General features: G+C 39.4%; 1 protein-coding gene across 4 annotated transcripts in view; it reads left to right on the forward strand.

Annotated features, from left to right (window-relative positions):
• CNTLN (centlein) overlaps positions 1 to 22321 on the forward strand; it is a 282930-nt gene that overhangs the window by 102247 nt on the left and 158362 nt on the right. For all 4 annotated transcript variants that reach the window (XM_048849837.2, XM_048849838.2, XM_075128810.1 and 1 more), the window contains 2 exons: positions 3261 to 3419; positions 17405 to 17599. In XM_048849837.2, the coding sequence (XP_048705794.2) occupies positions 3261 to 3419; positions 17405 to 17599 (354 nt within the window). The remainder of the gene's footprint in view (positions 1 to 3260; positions 3420 to 17404; positions 17600 to 22321) is intronic.

Here is a 22321-nt window from a genome sequence, read left to right on the forward strand (position 1 = left end):
GTGCAGGAAATGGCCCAACTTGATTATCATGCACATTGTGTAGAGAGTTGTCACTTTGGATGGGCTATCACCAGCAGGAGAGTGAATTTGTGTGGGGGGGTAGAGGGTGAGAAAACCTGGATTTGTGCTGGAAATGGCCCAACTTGATGATCACTTTAGATAAGCTATTACCAGCAGGACAGTGGGGTGGGAGGAGGTATTGTTTCATATTCTCTGTGTGTATATAAAGTCTGCTGCAGTTTCCACGGTATGCATCCGATGAAGTGAGCTGTAGCTCACGAAAGCTCATGCTCAAATAAATTGGTTAGTCTCTAAGGTGCCACAAGTACTCCTTTTCTTTTTGTAAAACAAAGAAGTTATTAAGCACCTCTGCCATTTGCACATTTTCTGTTATTGTTTTTCCCATCTCATTAAGTAACAGACCTACCCTGTCCTTGGTCTCCCTCTTGCTTCTAATGTATTTGTAGAATGTTTTCTTGTTACACTTTATGTCTCTAGCTAGTTTGAACTCATTTTGTGCCTTCGCCTTTCTAATTTTGTCCCTACATACTTGTGTTATTTGTTTATATTTATCCTTTGTCATTTGACCTAGTTTCCACTTTTTTTAGGACTCTTTTTTTGATTTTTAGATCATTGACAATCTCCTGGTTAAGCTAGGGTGGTCTCTTGCCATACTTCCTTTCTGTCCTACTTGGTGGGATAGTTTGCTCTTGTGCCCTTAATAATGCCTCTTTGAAAAACTGTCAACTATCTTCAATTGTTTTTCCCCTTGGACTTGCTTCTCATGGGATCTTACCTACCAACTCCCTGAGTTTGCTAAAGTCTGCCTTCTTGACATCCATTGTCTTTATTTTGATGGTCTCCCTCCTACCCTTCCTCAGAATCATGAACTCTACCAATTCATGATCACTTTCACTCAAGCTGCCTTCCACTTTCAAATTCTCAAACAGTTCCTCCCTATTTGTCAAAATCAAATCTAGAACAGCCTTTCCCCGAGTAGCTTTCTCCACTTTCTGAGATAAAAAATTGTCTCCAGTACATTCCAAGAACTTGTTGGATAATTTGTTCCCTGCTGTGTTATTTTCCCAACAGATGTCTGAGTAGTTGAAGTCCCCCATCACCACCAAGTCCTGTGCTTTGGATCATTTTGTTAGTTTAAAAAAAAGCCTCATCCACCTCTTCTTCCTGGTTCGGTGCTCTGTAGTTCACCCCTAGCATGACATCTCCCTTGTTTTTTTATCCTTTTTATCCTTACCCAGAGACTTTTAGCAAGTCTGTCTCCTATTTCCATCTCAACCTCAGTCCAAGTGTGAACATTTTTAATATATAAGGCAACATCTCCTCCCTTTTTTCCCTGCCTGTCCTTCCTGAGCAAACTGTACCCTTCTATACCAATATTCCAGTCATGCGTATTATCCCACCAAGTCTCCGTGATGCCAGCTATGTCACAGTTGTGTTTATTTACTAGCATTTCGAGTTCTTCCTGCTTATTCCCCTTACTTCTCACATTAGGATACAGACATCTAAGATATTGGTTTGATTCCCCTCCCCACCCCCACTTCTGTCTTGTCTCTCCCTTGTCCCTGCTCTAACAGCCCATGCTCCCCTCAAATTCCTACTCTTCTCCCAGGTCTCCATGTTTTTGACTTACCTGTGGGCTTTGGTCACCTGCCCCCTTCAAACCTAGTTTAAAGCTCTCCTCACTAGGTTAGCTAGTCTGTAGCCACATATGCTCTTCCCCTTCCTGGATAGGTGGACCCCATCTCTGCTTCGCATAAATAATGCTAAATAATTAAGCCTCTCTTTTTAAAGTCAATGGGGCTTAACTAGATGCTTAAAGTTAAGCGTATGCTTAAGGGCTTTGCTGAGTTGAGCCCCATTACAAGCTTCTTTGACTATATTCCTTTCTTAACATTATGTTCTAGGACTGTTGTAGTGGTACAGGTTATCTTAATTTTTGTTTAAATACCCTGATATTACTGCTTAATGGACAAATGCTAAATGAAATTGTGTGAGAAGAAATACAATTAAAATTAGAAATAATAAATGTGTCTTGTAGTTAGACATCTGCAATTAATGCATCACTCCTGTGACATAGGTTTAATACACCTAGGGCAGGACCAGTTGGTTCCCTGGGACAGAACAAATCTGTCCCTGGTAACATTCTTTTGATCTCCTCCAGCTTTTATTTGTTACAGATGTATTAACCTGTCCAACCTATCTCCACAAATCAGAGTTTTTAAAGTCTGCTTAACACCCTTTTCATGATTGCTTTCTAATAGCTGTCTGTAAGTTTTTACAAGACAGAATCTTTCATTCCATCACAGCCTTTTATAAACTCCTTTAAACAGTGTTGTTTGTTTTCCTTCAAATCATTTTTTTTCCACTGGTACAATGCTCTCTTTAAAGAAAGTTCCTTGAATTACACTAGTTTGGTCTCTGCCATTCTGCAGAGAAAGTGCTGAAAAAGTGCCTATATCGGTATTAATAATTAGTTTTTATGCACTGCTTTTCATCTGTAGATCTCAAAGCACTTGACACAAATGTCATGATTCCCATTTTACAGATGTTAAGCTGAGACACAGAGAGGTTAAGTGGTTTGCCTAAGGTCCAAAGAAAACCCTATGAAGAAACATGGAAGAAAGTTAATGAGGGTAATAGGCACTGAAACTGAATTTAAGTCTAACAATAGTTTGAAGTGTGCTTGTTAATTAACAGAGAATTATGCTTGCTATAATATACAAAGAAGAAGCCAAGTTTTGCAGTGTGCATACCATTGAACTCTATTACACATTATATTGTGGAAAACGATTTAGCATGACAAAGAACACTTTTGAACTGAAGAAATAATACAAAGATTAGACGAAGTCTGTGGTTCTAGGTATCCTATTAAAGTAAATGTCTACTGCAGACATCAGTGTAGATTTTGACTCTCTTGGTACTAAAGAATTAAGTACAGGTTGATCAGAAAGCTGTCAATGCTGTAACTGGAGGTCCAGTTATTTTATAAGTCATGTCATTAACGGCCAGTTGATAGATGTTCTGCTTTTGAAAGTTAAGTGTTGTATAGATATTTTACAGGAATGTGTGATAAATATTAAAATTGTGTAGATAATTTCTAGTGTTTAGAAGGAAATTGACAAGTAAAATAAATGACAATAGAAAGCTCATTATATAAAATAAAATTAGCTGAACACAAGTGTTTAACTGTTGTCCTTCTAGTCATGCTTTCCTGTTTATTGCTTGCTTTGCACAGGAAGGAGTTGCGGGAGCTGCAGAATCTTTACAAACAAAACACAGAACATACAGCACAGCAGGCAGAGCTGATTCAGCAGCTTCAGGCTCTCAATATGGATACGCAAAAAGTACTGAGAAATCAGGAAGATGCTCACACAGCTGAAACTATATCATATCAAAAAGTATGCATCTTTTTTCTATCACAAAAGTATACATTAAAACCTACTTGTGAGTACTGCCAATAACTATCAATATGCAGCATCTTGGATAATAGGGTATCCCTGTTTAAAGCACCATGTGGTATTGCCCGCTTGTATTGCTACTTTGTGATGAAAAGGTGGAGTGGAAGGTTCTTTGGGGCCCAGTTATACCCACTGAAGAGGAATGCCCACTGCTTCTATCAGGACTGCATGCTCTAGCACTAAACATGTAGAATTGAATGATACATGGAAAAAAGTCCTGATGGATTGCAAAGCATAACAGCCAATTTTTACAGTTTGCTTTGCCTATCTTTGTTTCTCTTCCTCTCTCATTCACGGGAAGTGGAGGTTTAAATTTATAATACCTATTGTTAGTTGATTAGTTGGAGAATTCATGTGTAAATTTGATACTCTTGTCAATCTCAAACAATTTTTTTTGCCAAAGTGACAAAATTTGAAAACTTACTGCAAAAAAATCATCTGCAAAACTATATATATAATATATATTATAATATAATATGATTTCATAGCTTTGGTAAGTACTATGAATGTTGATAGCCACTTAGAGAAATTTCTCTTATAGGCACCATCTTGAATTTAAAGCTTTTTGGCTTTAACATAATGATGTAAACATGGCTTTATGTTACACAAAAGAGAGAAGACATGCTTCTTTGTCTTTAATAAATGTAGAAAAGGAAGAAGACCTAAGTATTATTCAGAACATTTATATACCTTCTATAGATCCTGGAACGTTTTTATTTTTCAAGGTGACTACTGACCAACACCCTTTTCAGACAACATTAATTCTCTTCAGCTTTTTACCTGTGAAGCTTGTTATAAAATTGTGAAACTCAGAAGATTAACAAACTAAACTAGGTGGTGGATATCTAAGGGTATGCTGGGTTGTCTCATATCGAAGTATATCATGGCAATCACAGGTACAGACCATTGCTGTTACTGGAAAAGTGTATTGAACACTACTCATCATGAATAAAAGTTCTTAGTAATATGAATTGCATACAGGTAAACTTTGGGTACTCTATATCATGAGCTCGTGGTCCTTTTCTCTTGGGTCAGCACTGAAGTGGCCTAGAAAAGCTGCAGAGTGTATTATGATAGAAATCACCAGTAGAACACATGAGAAGTTCGGCTTGCATCTGGCAAGACAGGGTGAATGACAGCAACCCTTTGCTTTACTTTTTAGGATGTAGTTACTAGATTTTGCTTTATCCTTCTTCCTCTCTCACCCTCCAAATTGCTTTTCTTCAGCCTTTTCTCTCTCCTGTGCCATTCCTCTGCACCTCTGCAATCACTCCTGACTGGTCTCTCACTGACATCAAGCATCTCATTTGAGTGGTTCCTTTGATGAGACACTCCAAAAATTGGTGCAGCTCTGTCTTCAAGGCAAAAATATTGACACAGTTACAGGTGACAAGGACTTCTTCCATGGCTGTGTCTCAGAGCTGAGGCTAAGTCTATACTAGTAACTTTTCCCGGTATAGTAATGTCTATGTGAGATGGGAGTATGATTTTTTTTTTTAAATGAGCTTTCTATACTGGCAAAATCCCTAATGTAGACAAAGTTATACTGGCATAACTGCTTTTCCTGGTGTAGCTTCATTACCTTAGGGAGTTTGTATAAGCTATGCCGAGAAAAGCACTTTTTTGCCAGTATAAGTTGCACCTACACTTGGATGGTTTGCCAGTATACCTATCTATAGCTATACTGGCAAATCTCTTGTAATGAGACTCATATTATTTTCAAGAGGCTGACTGACCCTTCTCAAGCAGTGCCTCTCAGCAGGAGGTAAGAAAAGAAAAAAGAGCAATACAGCGGTGCACAGACAATCCAGGAAGTTTTTGGAAAGGGTAGGGGACAATTTCCTGGTGCAAGTGCTGGAGGAACCAACTAGGGGCAAAGCTCTTCTTGACCTGCTGCTCACAAACCGGGAAGAATTAGTAGGGGAAGCAAAAGTGGATGGGAACCTGGGAGGCAGTGACCATGAGATGGTCGAGTTCAGGATCCTGACTCAAGGAAGAAAGGAGAGCAGCGGAATACGGACCCTGGACTTCAGAAAAGCAGATTTTGAGTCCCTCAGGGAATGGATGGGCAGGATCCCCTGGGAGAATAACATAAGGGGGAAAGGAGTCCAGGAGAGCTGGCTGTATTTTAAAGAATCCTTATTGAGGTTACAGGGACAAACCATCCCGATGTGTAGAAAGAATAGTAAATATGGCAGGCGACCATCTTGGCTTAACAGTGATATCCTTGCTGATCTTAAACACAAAAAAGAAGCTTAGAAGAAGTGGAAGATTAGACAAATGACCAGGGAAGAGTATAAAAATATTGCTCGGGGATGCAGAAGTGAAATCAGGAAGGCCAAATCACACCTGGAGTTGCAACTAGCAAGAGATGTTAAGAGTAACAAGAAGGGTTTCTTCAGGTATGTTAGCAACAAGAAGAAAGTCAAGGAAAGTGTGGGCCCCTTAATGAATGAGGGAGGCAACCTAGTGACAGAGGATGTGGAAAAAACTAATGTACTCAATGCTTTTTTTGCCTCTGTCTTCATGAACAAGGTCAGTTCCCAGACTACTGCACTGGGCAGCACAGCATGGGGAGGAGGTCACCAGCCCTCTGTGGAGAAAGAAGTGGTTTAGGACTATTTAGAAAAGCTAGACGAGCATGAGTCCATGGGGCCGGATGCGCTGCATCCGAGAGTGCTAAAGGAATTGACAGATGTGATTGAGGAGCCATTGGCCATTATCTTTGAAAACTCATGGTGATCGGGGGAGGTCCCGGAGGACTGGAAAAAGGCTAATGTAGTGCTCATCTTTTAAAAAAGGGAAGAAGGAGGATCCTGGGAACTACAGGCCAGTCAGCCTCACCTCAGTCCCTGGAAAAATCATGGAGCAGGTTCTCAAAGAATCAATTCTGAAGCACTTAGAGGAGAGGAAAGTGATCAGGAACAGTCAGCATGGATTCACCAAGGGCAAGTCATGCCTGACTAATCTAATTGCCTTCTGTGACTAGATAACTGGCTCTGTGGATGAGGGGAAAGCAGTGGACATGTTGTTCCTTGACTTTAGCAAAGCTTGTGACACGGTCTCCCACAGTATTCTTACCAGCAAGTTAAAGAAGTATGGGCTGGATGAATGGATGATAAGGTGGATAGAAAGTTGGCTAGATTGTCGGGCTCAATGGGTAGTGATCAACGGCTCCATGTCTAGTTGGCAGCCGGTGTCAAGTGGAGTGCCCCAGGGGTCGGTCCTGGGGCCGGTTTTGTTCAATATCTTCATTACCCGTTGATGTGATGTTGCACTCTATATGATTTTATGAAAATATGCTAATGAGTGTGAATATAATGTAACTGGAATATGCTTCATGCAAAAGGTCTCTTGTAAAGTATCATTACAAAGCTTAGCATGGTGTCAAGTATCAGGGGTAGCTGTGTTAGTCTGTATCCACAAAAACAACAAGGAGTCCAGTGGCACCTTAAAGACTAGCAGATTTATTTGGGCATAAGCTTTTGTGGGTAAAAAAACCACTTCTTCAGATGTGTGGAGTGAAAATTACAGATGCAGACATTATATAATGACACATGGAGAGAAGGGAGTTACCTCACAAGTGGAGAACCAGTGTTGACAGGGCCAATTCGATCAGGGTGGATGTAGTCCACTCCCAATAAAAGAATTGGCTGGCTCATTACAAAAGCAGCTTTGCCTCTCCTGGAATTGATACCTCCTCATCTATTATTGGGAGTGGACTGCTATGAGGTGGTAAAGGTGCTCCTGTCAGTGATCGTGACGGCGCATGCAACGAGGACACAAGCGTCATCAGCTACCTTCCTGGGCCAGGTCCCGATCCAAGAAATCTGTTGGGTTGTTGCCTGGTCGTCCGTCCACATGTTCGCATCGCATTATGCGCTGACTCTACAGGGTTGAGACAATGCTGGCTTCGGCAGAACTGTGCTGCAAGCCGAAAGCAAGACTGTGAACTCTGAACCCACCTCCGTTGATACTGTGTGTGAGTCACCTTGAATGAAATTGACACGAGCAAGCAGTTGAAGAAAAAATGGTTTCCTACCTTTCATAACTGTTGTTCTTCGAGATGTGTTGTTCATATCCATTGCAGAACCCGCCCTCCTACCTCTCTGTCGGAGTTGTCGGCAAGAAGGAACTGAGAGGGCATAGGGCAGGCAGTGCCTGATATACCACGGCATGCGCGTGGCACTCAAGGGGACTCCACAGCCAGCCCTACGGATACTACTAAGGTAAAAACCTCTGACGACCGCACGCATCTGGAATGGAGTGGACATGAGCAACATATCTCAAAGAACAACAGTTACAAAAGATGGGTAACTGTTTTTTCTGTTTAGTACTGAATTGATGACCCCTGCTCCTCCTCAACTCATAGGAATCCCTTAAGTGAGCTACCCCAGAGGGTTTTTTAAATGAATATTCTTGGAACATTAAGGAGTGAGGCTGGCATCTTAACCCAGTTAAACACAGACTATCCCAACTGACCACTAACTGGCAAGTAAGACACTATTTAAACTGCAGAGAAACACAAAAGCCATTTAAACATCCTGTACCTGGAAATCTCCTCCTCTTTTTGTCTTCTCCTTGCAAGCTAAAATCGTAACACCCATGCAGTTAAATTATTAGATGGCTCCTATTTTGAGATCTGATCCATCTTTTAGTGTATGTGACAAACTGGGGTGAACATATTTACCTTTTATTTTAGGAAATTGTTCTATTAAATACCTAACTTCAGTATTTCTGTTACTGCCTTTTAACACAAGAGAGACAAAGCTGGTGTAGTCTATTTAAAAATTCCAAGATTGTACTACTTTGTTTGTAATCGGTGAGAGCAATGGTCTTCGGTCTGAATAAATTAAGACAACACTTAGGATGCCATTGCTATTATTTGGGAAATATTGAAATGGGAGATATTATAATTGTAGCAAAACAGTTGGTAAGAATTTTTTCACAGAAATTTTAGACTGCTGGACATAAGGGATGCTTTACTGGAGCACTTTCTAAAGTCTAATAAATGTCCTGAAATAGGTTGTTCAATGAGCTATGTGAAGCAACCAAAGGTAACTAAGTGTCCTGAAGTTTCTAAGGAAATATGTACTTACCCTCTTTAAGTCCTAACATGTACACTCCTATTGAGGTTACAAGAAGCCTTGGTGATCCTAGTAACTTGAAAAAAGATGCAATCCTCTGTACACTCCTTATAGCTCAAAGGCACAGTATTCCAGAAGCACATGCATTGTGTTTGTCTTCCTGGATTAATAATATGCTGGCTGCAAAAGCTAGATAAGGACTTGTCAGCTATTCTATAGACAAATTCACAGAGGAATATTTTTCTACTTTTCCAAATGGCATTGAGCCTATCAGTGTGTACATCCTATGATATATTGTCCCTTACAGCAAGATCAATGACCTCTGTGTTACTGGTCAGATAGGCGCTGTGTGCTATAGCTTAGGCAGTGTGGTTGGCTGTGGTTTATTTTACTAGTCTACCATTTGAGAAGAACTGCTCTTTGCACTGGTATTAATGTGCATTAGGAAACAGTTGGTTGAGTCCAAGAAATTACTTGTCTGACAAACCAGACATAATGGATAAGCATAAGTCCATCACAAACCTGTAGTGGATAGGCATAAGTCAATCACAAATTCCGTTTCAGGCCTTGCTGTAGTGAGACTGTGGCAAAGTGAGAAGACATTTAAAGATCAGTAGTCTCTTTTATCAAGATGCACTGACTTGCTGAAATCAGGTTAGGATTTGCAAAACCTGTACCTCTTCCCTTGATTCCACACACATTTTTAAGGATGCCATGTCCTGCAAAAACTCCTTCAGATTAGAGGATTTATGAAAAGACATTGATATCTATTTCATATTGTGGCTATAGTTCTAGTTCTCAAAGTAAGGAATATTTTTCTAAAATGTGTTCCATCTGCTTTATTAGTCCCAATTGCTCAGGGAACTTCATTCCTGTGCTGGATTTAATGGGAGTCTATAGATTTGTCCTCACCAATCATTTCAAGGTGGAGAGACTTCAGTCAATACTAAGGATAATAAGACAAGAAGAGATTCTGAGCTCCTTAACCGTCTTATCAGAGTTTTCTGAAATTTACAGTTTAAGCCTTTTGTTTTCATAATGCTGAAGTTCCCTTCGGTGCGGTTTTGCTTTTCAGTTTCTTCATTAATCATACTTACTGTACATCTCATAGATGTCAGTGGCGTAGAGGAAGCACTGTTTGCCATCAGATGGGGACCAGGTTTGAATTGGATCCTCGTCTCTTAAAGCAGCAGAGACTGGGAGCACTGTACATGGTGGTACACATTCCTTCTTGAGAAGAGAGTGTGTTGTTCAACAGCTATACCTGTGGTATGGTCAGAAGCTGTAATGGCTTCAAAGAAAGCATAGTGCCATTCTCCCTTTATAATGGATTGATACAAGTTTATATTCCATATATAAGAAAGGAAGTATGGAATAATGCCTAATCTGTTTTGGGATAAATCTTTAGTTCAGGTGGTTTGGCCCATTTTATGCCCAAAGTACCCTATGTCCGTCATTCTGTTGCCCTGTTGAGTTTGTGGAGATTTGTAGCCTCCTTCAAGCCTAAAAACAAGTAACCAGGCTGTTACAGATTGGCTCTGAGTTCAGTTTCTCTGCTTGAGCCTCCCAATGTGATTGTCCAAGCTAACCATTATGAAACCCAGTTAACGTAGGTTTTAAACAAGAGTATTTTACTGGAAATTTTACAGAAATAGAGAGAAATTCAACAACTGTAAATTAAGAATAAAAATAAACACACCTAGTTGGACATTACAGAGCACATTGTTAGACTAAATGTAGTTACAAAATCTTGCAGTTTGATTTGCCTGACATTGTTTGTTAGTTTGTTTGTTTTGTATAACTGTTTTGACTAACGGTTCTTGATCTCGGCAGAAGTACGTGGATTTTAATCAGAATATCCATTTACAAATTTCAAATGCACGTTTGCTCCCTTTAGGAACTGATAGCCCTCTTTCATTCCCTCTTTCACATATGTAATAATCAGCCAACCTTAACAATTCTCCAAATATAGTAACATTAATTGGGTTGTCCCTCCCATCTGAGTTTGCAAGATTAATAGCAACTGTTGATGTTTACTTCCCCTGTACCAAAAGTAAAAAATTCAGTTACAAACTCTCAAGAATATTGCAGCATTATACAGGATCGTAGGTTAAATACAAAAAAGTTCTGTAACCAGGCACAGCTAGCTATCTTAAGGTACGACCACCAGTGAGTCTCAGAGCTGGGTCAACTGACTCAGGCTTTGGGGCTTATGTTATGGGGCTAAAAGTAGCCAAGTAGATGTTTTGGGCTCAGCCCGAGCCTGAACATCTATGCTGCTATTTTTAGCTCTGTAATGCAAGCCCGACTCTGAGATTTGCTGTTGTGGGTCTGTTTTTGCAGTGTACATGTACCCTCAGAGAGCTTTTGAAAACAGGAGGTGCAGGTTAAGTTGCAGCACTCATTGTTCTGACCCTAGATTTCAGGACCTCCTTATATTCTTCATGCTTGAAAAGATCCTAGGCTACAATTTTCAACATGACAGGTTTCAGAGGAACAGCCGTGTTAGTCTGTATTCGCAAAAAGAAAAGGAGTACTTGTGGCACCTTAGAGACTAACCAATTTATTTGAGCATGAGCTTTCGTGAGCTACAGCTCACTTCATCAGATCAATTTTCAACATGTGTCTTATTTTAGTAAGTGGCTTGATTTTGAAAATTGCTGAGTGGGATCTGTTGGGTGCTCAGCATGTTACAAATCTGATCACTCATCCAGGTACCTAAATTTGAATTCAGGAACCTATCTTTCAGCACCCATGTTTGAACATCTTGGTCCTAGTGTATGTGACAGTGGAATGGTATTTTATACCACAGAAAGTTATGCCTGATGGGAATTCTATGATGCTGAGGACACTAAGTGCTGGAGGAGAGAAGTGTGTCTACAAAAAGGGAGAAAAATCACAGGAGCAAGTATATTTAAATATTTCTGTGAGGACAGCTACTTAATTTGATCAGATTCAGAACTATAAGTTGTAGACTTCAGTTACCTTTTTTTAATGCAGTGAGCTCATTGAGTGATCATGCATATGAAAAGGAACACCAGATCCAGTGTGGCATATTACAATATTTTAGAACAGTGGTTCTCAACCCTGGGATACACAGAGGTCTACCAGGGGATACTCAACTCATCTAGATCAACGTGAGGATTGCAGGATGGGCTTAGGGGGTCGCAAGTGCGGGGCTGGTGTTAGGGGATGGCAAGCAGGGCAACTGCCCAAGTTCCCATGCCACAGGAGGCTTCAGAAAGCTAAGTTACATGCTTCAGCCCCAGGCAGCAGGGCTCAGGCTTCAGACAAGGCTCACAAGTGAAAAACAGGCTCAAGTATCGCACTGAAATGTAAGTACAATATTTATATTCAAATTGATTTATTTTATAATTACATGGTAAAAATAAGAAGGTAAGCAATTTTCAGTAATCATATGCTGTGATACTTTTGTGTTTTTACATCTAATTTTGTAAGCAAATAGTTTTTAAGTGAGGTGATACTTGTGGTACGCAAGGCAAATCAGACTCCTGAAAGGAATACAGTAGTCTGGAAAGGTTGAGAGCCACTGATCTACACAGCATCAGGTCAGGTATTTCTTGTTCTGACAAGGAATCACCTATTCAACAGCAGGCTTCTTACCCCTTAAGTTGCTTAGCTGGGTGTAGATACATTCATCTATATTTTTTATATAATTCATCATTACTCAGGGAATCTAGATTTCTTGCCCTGAGCAGTGGAAAACCAGAGAAGCATTCAGCATGCTCTTTGAGAAATATCAATCTTAGCTGTTAATGTAGACCAGGGGTCGGCAACCTGTGGCATGCATGCCGATTTTTAGTGGCACTCTGCTGCTAGCCAGGGTCCCAGCCGCCCGCCCCACTAAGCCCGCTGCCTGGATGAGTGGGGCTGGCGGCCGGGGCCCCATGGGCAGCAGACGGAATCCCAGACCAGCAGCGGGCTGAGCTGCTCAGCCCGCTGCTGGTCTGAGGTTCTGGCCACCGGCCCCTGTTAGCTGAGGTCCTGGCCGCCGGCACCGCTCAGCCCGCTGCCAGCCTGGGGTTCCGTCGGGGGGCCCCGTAAATGTAAAATTTATTACTGGCATGCAAAACCTTAAATTAATGAAGACTTGGCACACCACTTCTCAAAGTTTGCCAACCCCTGATGTAGACAAACTTTAATAACTCACAATACAAGCATAACAGAATTAATACATTACTAATGAGTGCAATACGTTAAGCGTATTCCATAAACAAAATGATAAAAACCCACCACAAAACTACCATTTCATCAAGCTAGGTTGTACAAAACTCTGATATGATCAAGGAACATTGGAGAGCTATACTGTAGACAGAGAAATATTTGAGTACTCCTGTTTTGTCTACCTTGCGGGAGCCTGTTTCTCAGGACAAACTGTCTTAACTGCAAATGACTGTACCAGATTGACTAGATTCTTCATTCCACCTTCCTATTTGATTTTCTACAAGGAAGGAATATCATCCGAAATGTGTTGTAGAATGATAAGAAACAAAGTAATGTGGGTGAAATACTGGCTCCATTGAAGTGACTTGGAGGTTTGCCATTGACTTCAATGGAATGAAGATTTCACCTTTCTTTATATTGGACATTAATCAACAGGACCAAAATATTCCCTTTAAAATATTTGAGGAAGAAAAGTAGCCAATGACACATGTACTCCTGTTCTTTTTGCGGATACAGACTAACACAGCTGCTACTCTGAAACCTTTGAAAATATAAAAACAGTGAATCTAATTATGTAGTACTATGGTATGGAGGGAAACATTTCTCACCCTAACTGGTTATTAGTTTAGACCCTAGAGCATGAGAATTGACTGTTCCTGTAATTTTCTCCTGGGTAAAGAAATAGTATTTGCCTCAATAACCTCTCATGGAAGTGAGTCCTACATGTTAATTTTATGTTGTATAAAAGTGTATTAATATTTTAAAGTTGTTATTTAAAATTAATCTGATATCCTCTTTTTCTAGTCTTTTAAGAAAAGGTATATAAGTGTGTTCAGCTGGCCTTGCCTATATTCATTTTTTTAATATCTCCATCACACCACCTGTTCTTTTATTCTTTTTCTTTCCAGACAGAATGGTCCTAAACTTTTAAATCTTTTCATGTATGAAAAGCCTTTGTTTCAGTGACTCTTAGTATTTTTGGTTGTCCTTTTCTGAACTCCTCCTCTTTCTGCTTCCATTTCTTTGAGGTGACAAAAACTGAGCATGATGATGGATCATCAGTTTCTATGATGATGCCATAATATTTTCTATATTATTTTTACCCCGTCTTAATGTAGTCTAACATCCCCCGCCCTTTTTTAACATGAAGCAGATTGAGCAGATATCTTTACTGAGTACACTAGATCTTTTCCCTGAGAAGTTACTATTAATTTATAATCCATTGATGTGTGGGTAATTATAAATTGTTGTTTTCAGTATGCATTAACTTGCTCTTATCTGTTGAATTTTATCGACTGTGTTGCTAATTACCTAGTTTTGTTAGGTCCTTCTGGAGTTCCCCAAAGGTCTTCCTTGTCTTAACTGACTTAAAATGATTTTGTCATCAACAAATTCTGTCCACAAATTTGGTAACACCTAAAGAATTTTAAAGTGTTAGAAAGGTATGAATTATCCTAACAAATGCCTTGTTTGTTTGTTTTCATCACATACTCATCTGCATGTTTTAAAATTATATTTCTAGTTATTTTGGAAGACCTACAATATTAGCTTTAGTATGGTACAGTGGAAATTGCTCTTTTTGCACAATAACATGTTTTAAACAACTGTTCAAAAAACCAGCAAAAAACCAATTCTGTAGCAAAATTTGTTAAAATAAATATTAGAAAAGTAGCATTGGAAAATTTGGGAATATTTTAATGTAGCTGAGACAGAGGAGTGTTGAGTGGAGATGGCCCTTATTACAAGTTTCATCTGTCTTTGTTTGTAGTTCAGCTACTTCATTCTTCAGTTCCTCATGACTCTTGGATGATGCCATTTGGTCCTACTTATTTATTACAGAGTGCTTTATTTCAAGTTGTTTTATCATTTTAAAAAAAATATCTTTATCTAGAGTTCTTTATCTACAACTCTTTGCTACTTTTAAAGAAAGTATAGCCCTGGAGCAGAATTAAGAGGTTCTCAAGCTGTTGTCTGTGAAGCACTTCCTTTTGGCATGCAGCTGGTCACATGGCAGTTACCCTTTCTCCTTAATTCCAGCTGCTAAATTCCATTACATGCATTCAAAATTACATTAAATATTTCCCTGCTATTATTTTTTCATGTAAGCAATATTAGCATCTCTGCAATTTCCTTATCCTCTTTGGTTGCCCCCTTTATACCTTGGTAATCTAACAGATACACTGGATGAATTCCTTGTTCCATTGACGTGAATAGTAATGCTCCCATGGACTTCAGTGGAGCCAGGGTTTCACCCATTGATTCTCCCTTGAGCTTTCTACTTCTGATGGACATAAATATTTTCTTATTTGGCTCTTTCTTCCTTACATTTCCTCCTTAGTTCTCTTAAACTTCATTTTACATTTTGCCTGTTTATCCATTTTTCTGTTCCCCTTTATTGTCCTCTGCAGCCATACTACCTTCTTTGATCCTGTGTGATCTCAAATATTAAGTTGTCCTCTCACTGCAATGTGGCTGAAAAGGTACATCCTCAAAACAAAACAAAATAATCCCTTTAGAAATATTAAGAAAGCACTCAGTCCACCTACTAGTGTCCATGCCAATCAATGAAAAGGTGGATGAGCTGCTGTAAGTCATTCCAATTGGCATGGTAGGCTGGACAAATGAGCTTTCCTTTATGCAGACATAATTTTCTTTCTGAAATTTCCTAGTAGTAAATAAATTACTGTCTAAATTCCATGCTATGAACTAATAAGTGGGTGATGCAGAAAAATGTTTGCAGAGAACAGAGACGTGGAAAATGGATGAATTCTGAGGTTGTATGTTTTTCATATGGATTTTCAGCAGATTGTGCTGTTTTCTCTAGCTTAATTAAATAATTTTTTAGCAGAATTGGTTACAAAGATAGCCTTCAGAATGTAAACAGATATGTTGTTTGTCGCTTAGGGCCTGATCCTGACAGTTGCTGAGCACAACCACCAACAATTAACTTCAGTAGGAGTGGTGGGTGCTCAATACTTCTGCCAGTCAGGAAAAAGAAAACGGTGTTGTTCTCATTTTAATAGGATGCAACCTTTAAAAATTATAATTATGACCACGTAAGTGCTTCTAATAATAAAAATAGCAGATTGGCATACCAGTATGATCCAACTAATCAGCTTATCCAGTTATGGCTGGAGATAAGTGTTGTATCCCAGTATTCTATTCATTTGGAAGGACATTGCATAGGAATGCAAGTCTTTATAAAGATGAAGTCTTTATTTTTCTATCAGATATTCATGCGATTAGAAAAATAATTGAGAAACTTGCTGCTGTCCATAAATTTGATTAAGATAGTATTTGTATTTCCAAAAAATACATCAGTCTCTATCTAGTAGACACAAACATTTCAATGTAATACTTCAGTTATTTTTAATGACACTTTGTGAGTCTTAAATATATCTGGAATTAGAATATGCTTAGGTAGAGTGGTCTGGTCTGTGATCAGTTTTTTGGGCAGTCAATAAGTAATTACATTTGTCTTGACTAGATTTTGTGTGGTCATGGTTCTGACAAAACAATACGAGTAGGAATAGATTTTATTGTTTCTAATAGAGCCCACAAAGTGCTAGATGTTTTCCAAACATAATAGAAGATCTGATTCCTTCCCCAAAGAGCTGATGCTCTGAAAGGCAAAACCAAACAGACAAAGGGGAAAAGAAAGAGATGCATAAGATATATACAAATGACAATGCAGTTCATGACAGTGTTAAATAATATAATGTTTTATCACTAAATTATATAAATTTATCTATATGCCAACTAAATAAAGTATTTATAGCTGCCAAAAATCTAGTCATAATCCATTGATTGGTTTCTTTTAGGTGTCATGGCAGAAATGGGTCTTCTGAGGGGATTTAAATGCAGTGAAGGAAATGGGTTTATGGGTCAGCTCAGAAAGGGCATTAAGCATAGAAGACCAGCGTGGAAGACAGACAGGCAGCCTAGCCTAGAAACTGTGACAGAGCAGAGTGAAATAGGCAAAAGACATAAATAGGGAGGGCCAAGTTATGCAGGCAGTTATATCCTAGTCTGGTGTGTGGACTTTATTCTTATCTTCAAAATTTAAATTTTATCTTCAGGTAAAACAGGAGTTTTTCTATTTCATGTTTGCTGCCCCAGTTAATAAGCTCACTTCCAGAGGAAATATTTCATTTAGTAATTTTTTCTGCTATTCTTAATCAGTGAACCTTGTTTTTTTTGTTTGTGTGTGTGTGTATGTGTGCGTGCACATGTGTGCGTGTGCATTTGCTTGGTTTTGTATTTATAGAGCTGTTCAAGAATTAAGGTACATACTTTTTTTTAAAGTTTGTGAATACCAATTTCTGCTCACAATCATCATACAAAGGTATATGGAACTGCTGCGGTTCTAATGTTAGGCCTGTTTGGGCGGAGAAGCAATTGTTTGAAACACATTACACTGTTGAATTCCTTAGTTACAGAGATAAAGGAAAAAAGGTAAAGGCAGTACATCTGCCAATATGATGAGAGTGAGGGGGTGAAAACAAGTGTGACCAATATTGCAATAAGAATAGTGAAGAAAATCATGATCCTGGTGGCTATATGACTTTGTAAACTAAAAACAGCAATAAATTGAAGTACTTGTTTTCAATGATGGCATTTATTAATCCCATGTTACATTTTCTTTAAAAATAGCTTTACAACGAATTGACTATATGTTTTGAAACTCTGAAAGCAAGGGAGATTCAGCTCCAGCAAAGTCATGCTTCTCTTCAGGGTCAGCTACTGGAAAAAGAACAAAAGATAAAGTGGCTGGAAGAACAACTACAGCAGGCCCGAGAGGCCTTACATCCGGTACATCAAGATTCTCATCCCAAACACAGGGAACAGGTGAGGTAAATTGTATTTAATAGATTATAAAGCTTCCACACAGTCAATAGCACAGAGGAACCTAAAGATCCTTCTACTGATAATAATAGAAGGCATATGCAAGCAGACTACCACTCATATTCTGGAATAAAGCCAGAGGAAATCTGCAATCTACTGGCAGGTTTGTGTGAAATTTCTGTTTTTGTGTTATGAATATTTTCTGGTTGAAAACTGAGAGTTATTTAATTTGCAGATAAGAAGAATGTAAAATTTCTCAATTTTTGTAAGTGAAAATAAGTAACTGTTGAGCCTGGCAATCTCATTGTTTGTGGCTATATTACTAAAAGTCATTAATGAGTCCCAGCTCCAAAGACAATATTAAAAGGAAAAAGACTTCTCTAGAAATCATTAAACCATTTTTTAAAACTAAGTTGTAATATCTATGGGGAGTATTACAGTAGTGCTATTTCATCTTCATCTTTTATTGATAGACCACCTACCTAAAAAACACCACAAGATACATCTGCGGGCTCACCAGAGATTTGGACACACAAAGGATTTCCAAAAGGCCAATGACTGACCAAATTGAGTCAAGGGGCCTCAAGAGAAGTTCTACCTGCAAAATTTTCTTAAAGCCTTGTCTTGTAGGGCTCTGGCTTTGCTTAATTTCACAGAATCAAATGCTCTCCTGTCTTATCCAAAACTTCAAAGCAAAAATATTTTTTTTTGGTTTGTTACAAATACAGAAAACCCAATCTTTTTGCCAATTTTATCAGAGGCATTTTTTATTTGAGTAGAAAAAAAATGCTCATCTAGATTTTGCTGAAGTTTTCCTGTTACCACATTCTCAATAAACTTTCCTAAAAATGTAGATGTTTGAGACTGAGTGGTAATTGCAAGTGTTAAATATTGATTTCTTGAGTATAATCAGATTAGTGTGTTTTTAATAGTTGCTGGTCGCTTGTCATATCTGAGGAAAACATAGATAATCTTTCTTCATGGGGTACTCAAATATTCTCCATGACTTTCCCCTACCAGGAAATGTATTGATGCATTTTCCAGATAGTGGCACAGACATGAATTACTGTGGGATTAGTTTAGACTCAGGGAGGAAGCAATGCTGTAATGTTAGCAAGAATATCCACATTCTCATGTGTAAAGGCAAAAACATTTGCTGTCCCTGAGGCTCTGCACACATTAAAACAAATTCTTCCTCGCTTCCACTTGGTACAACCTCAGTCATGTCAGTGGTGTTGGACCTGTGTAAGGGAAGGGAAGGCAGAATTTGGCTGATCATATTTTAATTTGACAGCTCCAAATTTCTAAGTGATAAAAATACATTGTGATCAGTGTCTGTTAATAAGCATGCACCCTCTTCCTCCACAGTCCCCAACTCCCTCTCCTAGGAAAGGACAGACACCTTGCAATCTGGGAGAAAAAACAAATTTACAAATAAAAAATGGGGGATAACTGGCTTGGAAGCAGCACTGCTTAGAAGGATCTGGGAGTTATGATGGATCACAACCTCAACATGAGTCAGCAATGCGATACTGTTGCAAAAAAATCAAATGCAGTTTTAGATTGCATTAACAGAGGCATAGCATGCAAGTCACAGGAGGTGACTTTACTGCTTTACTCGGCACTGGTTAGGCTTCAACTGAAGTACTGTATCCAGTTTTGATCACCATTATGTAGAAAGGATGTAGAGAAACTGAAAAAGATCCAGAGACAAGTGACAAAGATGATCAAAGGGATGGAACGCAAGCTATATGAGCAAAGGCTAAAGGGACGGGGTATGTTTAGTTTGGAAAAGGGGAAATTAAGGGGGGACATGATAACAGTCTTCAAATACTTGAAACACTGCCATAAAAAGATGAAGAAAAGTTGTTCTCTCTTCCCACAGAGGGCAGGACAAGAGGCAATGGGTTCAAACTACAGCATAGCAGATTTAGATTAAATCTCAGGAAAAAACTTCCTAACTGTAAGAACAGTAGAACAATGGAACAGACTGCCTAGGAAGGTTGTGGAAATTCCTTCACTGGAGATTTTCAGAAGGAGGCTGGATAATTATCTGTCTTGGATGGATTAGACACAATAAATCCTGCATCTTGGCAGGCAGTTAGACTAGATGACCAGTGTTCCCTCTAATTTTTACGTCCATATGCAGAATGAATTTTGTTATGTGAACCAATATGAAGGTGATGTGTGGCAGGAGTGGGGCTGAGGGGTTTGGAGTGTGGGAGGGAGCTCAGGGCTGGGGCAGAGGGTTGTGGTGCGGGGGGGGGGGGGAGATGAGGTCTCCAACTCGGGGAGTGGGCTCTGGGGCAGGGCCAGGGATGAGAGGTTTGGGGTGCAGGCTGCCTTGGAGTCATGGTGGGGAGAGAGGACTCCCCCTAGCCCTTTCTTGCTACAGCAGCTGGGGCTGAGGGAGGGGTGCCTCTCCCCAACCATGGCAGCTCCAGTGGGGCTGGGCTGAGCCAGGGGAAGGTGCCTCTATGCATCGTGCTGGGGACATAGCACCACCGCCCCAGCCCCATGTCACACGTGCCTCCACTCCCCGCAGTCCCTCCAGCCCAGCAAAGTTCAGGGGAAGGGGCCGCCTGCAGGGCGCCTCCTGGCACAGGCCCCTGACAATACCATGTGCACCTCCAGCTTCACGGGCTGTCGGCTAAGTGTACAACTTTGCGGGGGGTGGGGGGGACTCTGCCTTCTTCCTCCTGCGCCCACAGTTGGGTTTGAGCTGCTCAGCCCCCACAAGAGGGATAAATCCACCCTCGGCTGCATCAGCCACTGGAATTGCACTCCTGGCTGAGCTCTGCACATGGATACACATGCCCCACGAGATCAGCCTTCGCCTCCTTGAGCTCACCAGCTGGCTCGCAAGTCTGGGCAAGCTCAGGGGAGGTCTGGCAGGATGTGGGGCAGCGGCTGTGGCAGGCCAGGGGCAGCATGGCATGGGGCTCAGCGGAGTCGTGTGGTGGCAACTCAGGCATCTCCAACGAGCTCGCAGTCGCTCATTTAAACCCACCAGACGAGTTGGCTGCAGCACAATGGGCAGAGGGTGCTGCTGCTTGGCTCGGGGTTTTAATTTCTCTCCACTGCATGTGATCCTCACCCCAGCCACGGCAGATCTGGCTGGGCTGGGCCGGGGAAGGGGTGCCTCTCCCCACCTGTGCAGCTTAAAGGGAACTTAGTAGATGACCATGATGGCCCCTTCTAACCTATGATTCTGGAATTCTATCTCTTAAACAGTTCTACTTCTCTGTTTATTAAACAACAGAATGAAACAAGACAAAAGCATTCCAAATATTCCTAAAAGCAAACATCTGGTTTTGGTTGTTATTCACTGTCATGTAATCATAGTGTCTGTTTCATTATTACAATGTAAATTTTTAACTCTGAAATGTATTCTCTTTGTAAAACATAACTTTTACCTGTGTGAATTGTAAATATTTAAATATATTTACTGAACCAAAGTAATCATCTGACTTGTCTCTTACTTTTTTATACATGTACGGTACTTAAGACATTAAAGATAGTATTAAGAGATGATACTTCCATCGAAACACCATAATTAACAGGCATTTGAATATTTTTATTTATAACTGAGATTTGACAGGTGTATGCATTCTGTTGAAACTTTTATAATGTTCTCCTAAATTCCAATTATGTGGTTCTTTAAGGCAGTCAGAATAGGAAATACTACTACAATGGTCAAAGTAAAGATCATTCAGAAATACCACTTATTACAAAGAGTGCAGATATGTCACTAAAATTAAATAAAGATACTACTAGGAAAGTTGTGTGTGATGTATGTGAAATGTAGAGATAAAATAGGTTTAAAAACGGTATGAATTCACTGTTATTGTTCTGAAATCCTCTGAGCCTTATTCCCAGTGTGTTACTCCAGCTTTACACTGGTGTAACATCATTGATTTCAATGATTTGGTTGATTACATCTATAGATATGTTAATTTAATTACAGTTTTTGGACGACTGATTGAAGTCAATGGCAAAAGTCCCTTTGACCATAGTTGAGCCAGGATTTCACCCAATATATTTTAATATTACAGCATAAAAGGGCAAAATTGAAGTTTCATTTTAAGAGTTTTCTAATTCATATTAATCACAGATTATATTAATAGGGAAGTATCCTAATTTTTAAAATATTTTGTTTTTGTTTTTGTAATAAGGAATACTTCCCTATTAATCATAGCTAGTAATCATAGCTGAATCTTAACATGGTGTGTTGTAAGTTATTAACTACATATGTTTGGAACTATCTTCAGACAATCAGATTATAGCTTTCATCAAGCCTTTCAAAATGACCATATGACCATGGATTATCTAGTATCATATTTTGATTACTTGTGGCTTCTTAAACCTATCATACCTCTGAACAGTTTGATGGGTTGGGACTTCTTAATGTTATAGTGTATAAGATTTTGGTAGAAACATAACATCAGAAACCTTATTATCCACTTGTATTATTTATACAATACTTTTCTTGGCCATACATGCATTATGAATGAAACCACGCTCTCAGAAATGTTCTACATGAATTAGTTTACTTTACTAAAATGTATAAATATAATTGTAATCTGATCACATAGAAAATCGTAAAATGGAAATCTCAAAATGGAATTTTTTAAACTGTCAATCGTTACGGTAGCAAAATGCCTTCTATATAATGAACAGTATGTTGTCATCAAATTATGGTGATCGTTTAAAACACTGTAATGC

This window comes from Caretta caretta, chromosome 5, assembly GCF_965140235.1.
Source record: "Caretta caretta isolate rCarCar2 chromosome 5, rCarCar1.hap1, whole genome shotgun sequence".
Taxonomy (NCBI): domain Eukaryota; kingdom Metazoa; phylum Chordata; order Testudines; family Cheloniidae; genus Caretta; species Caretta caretta.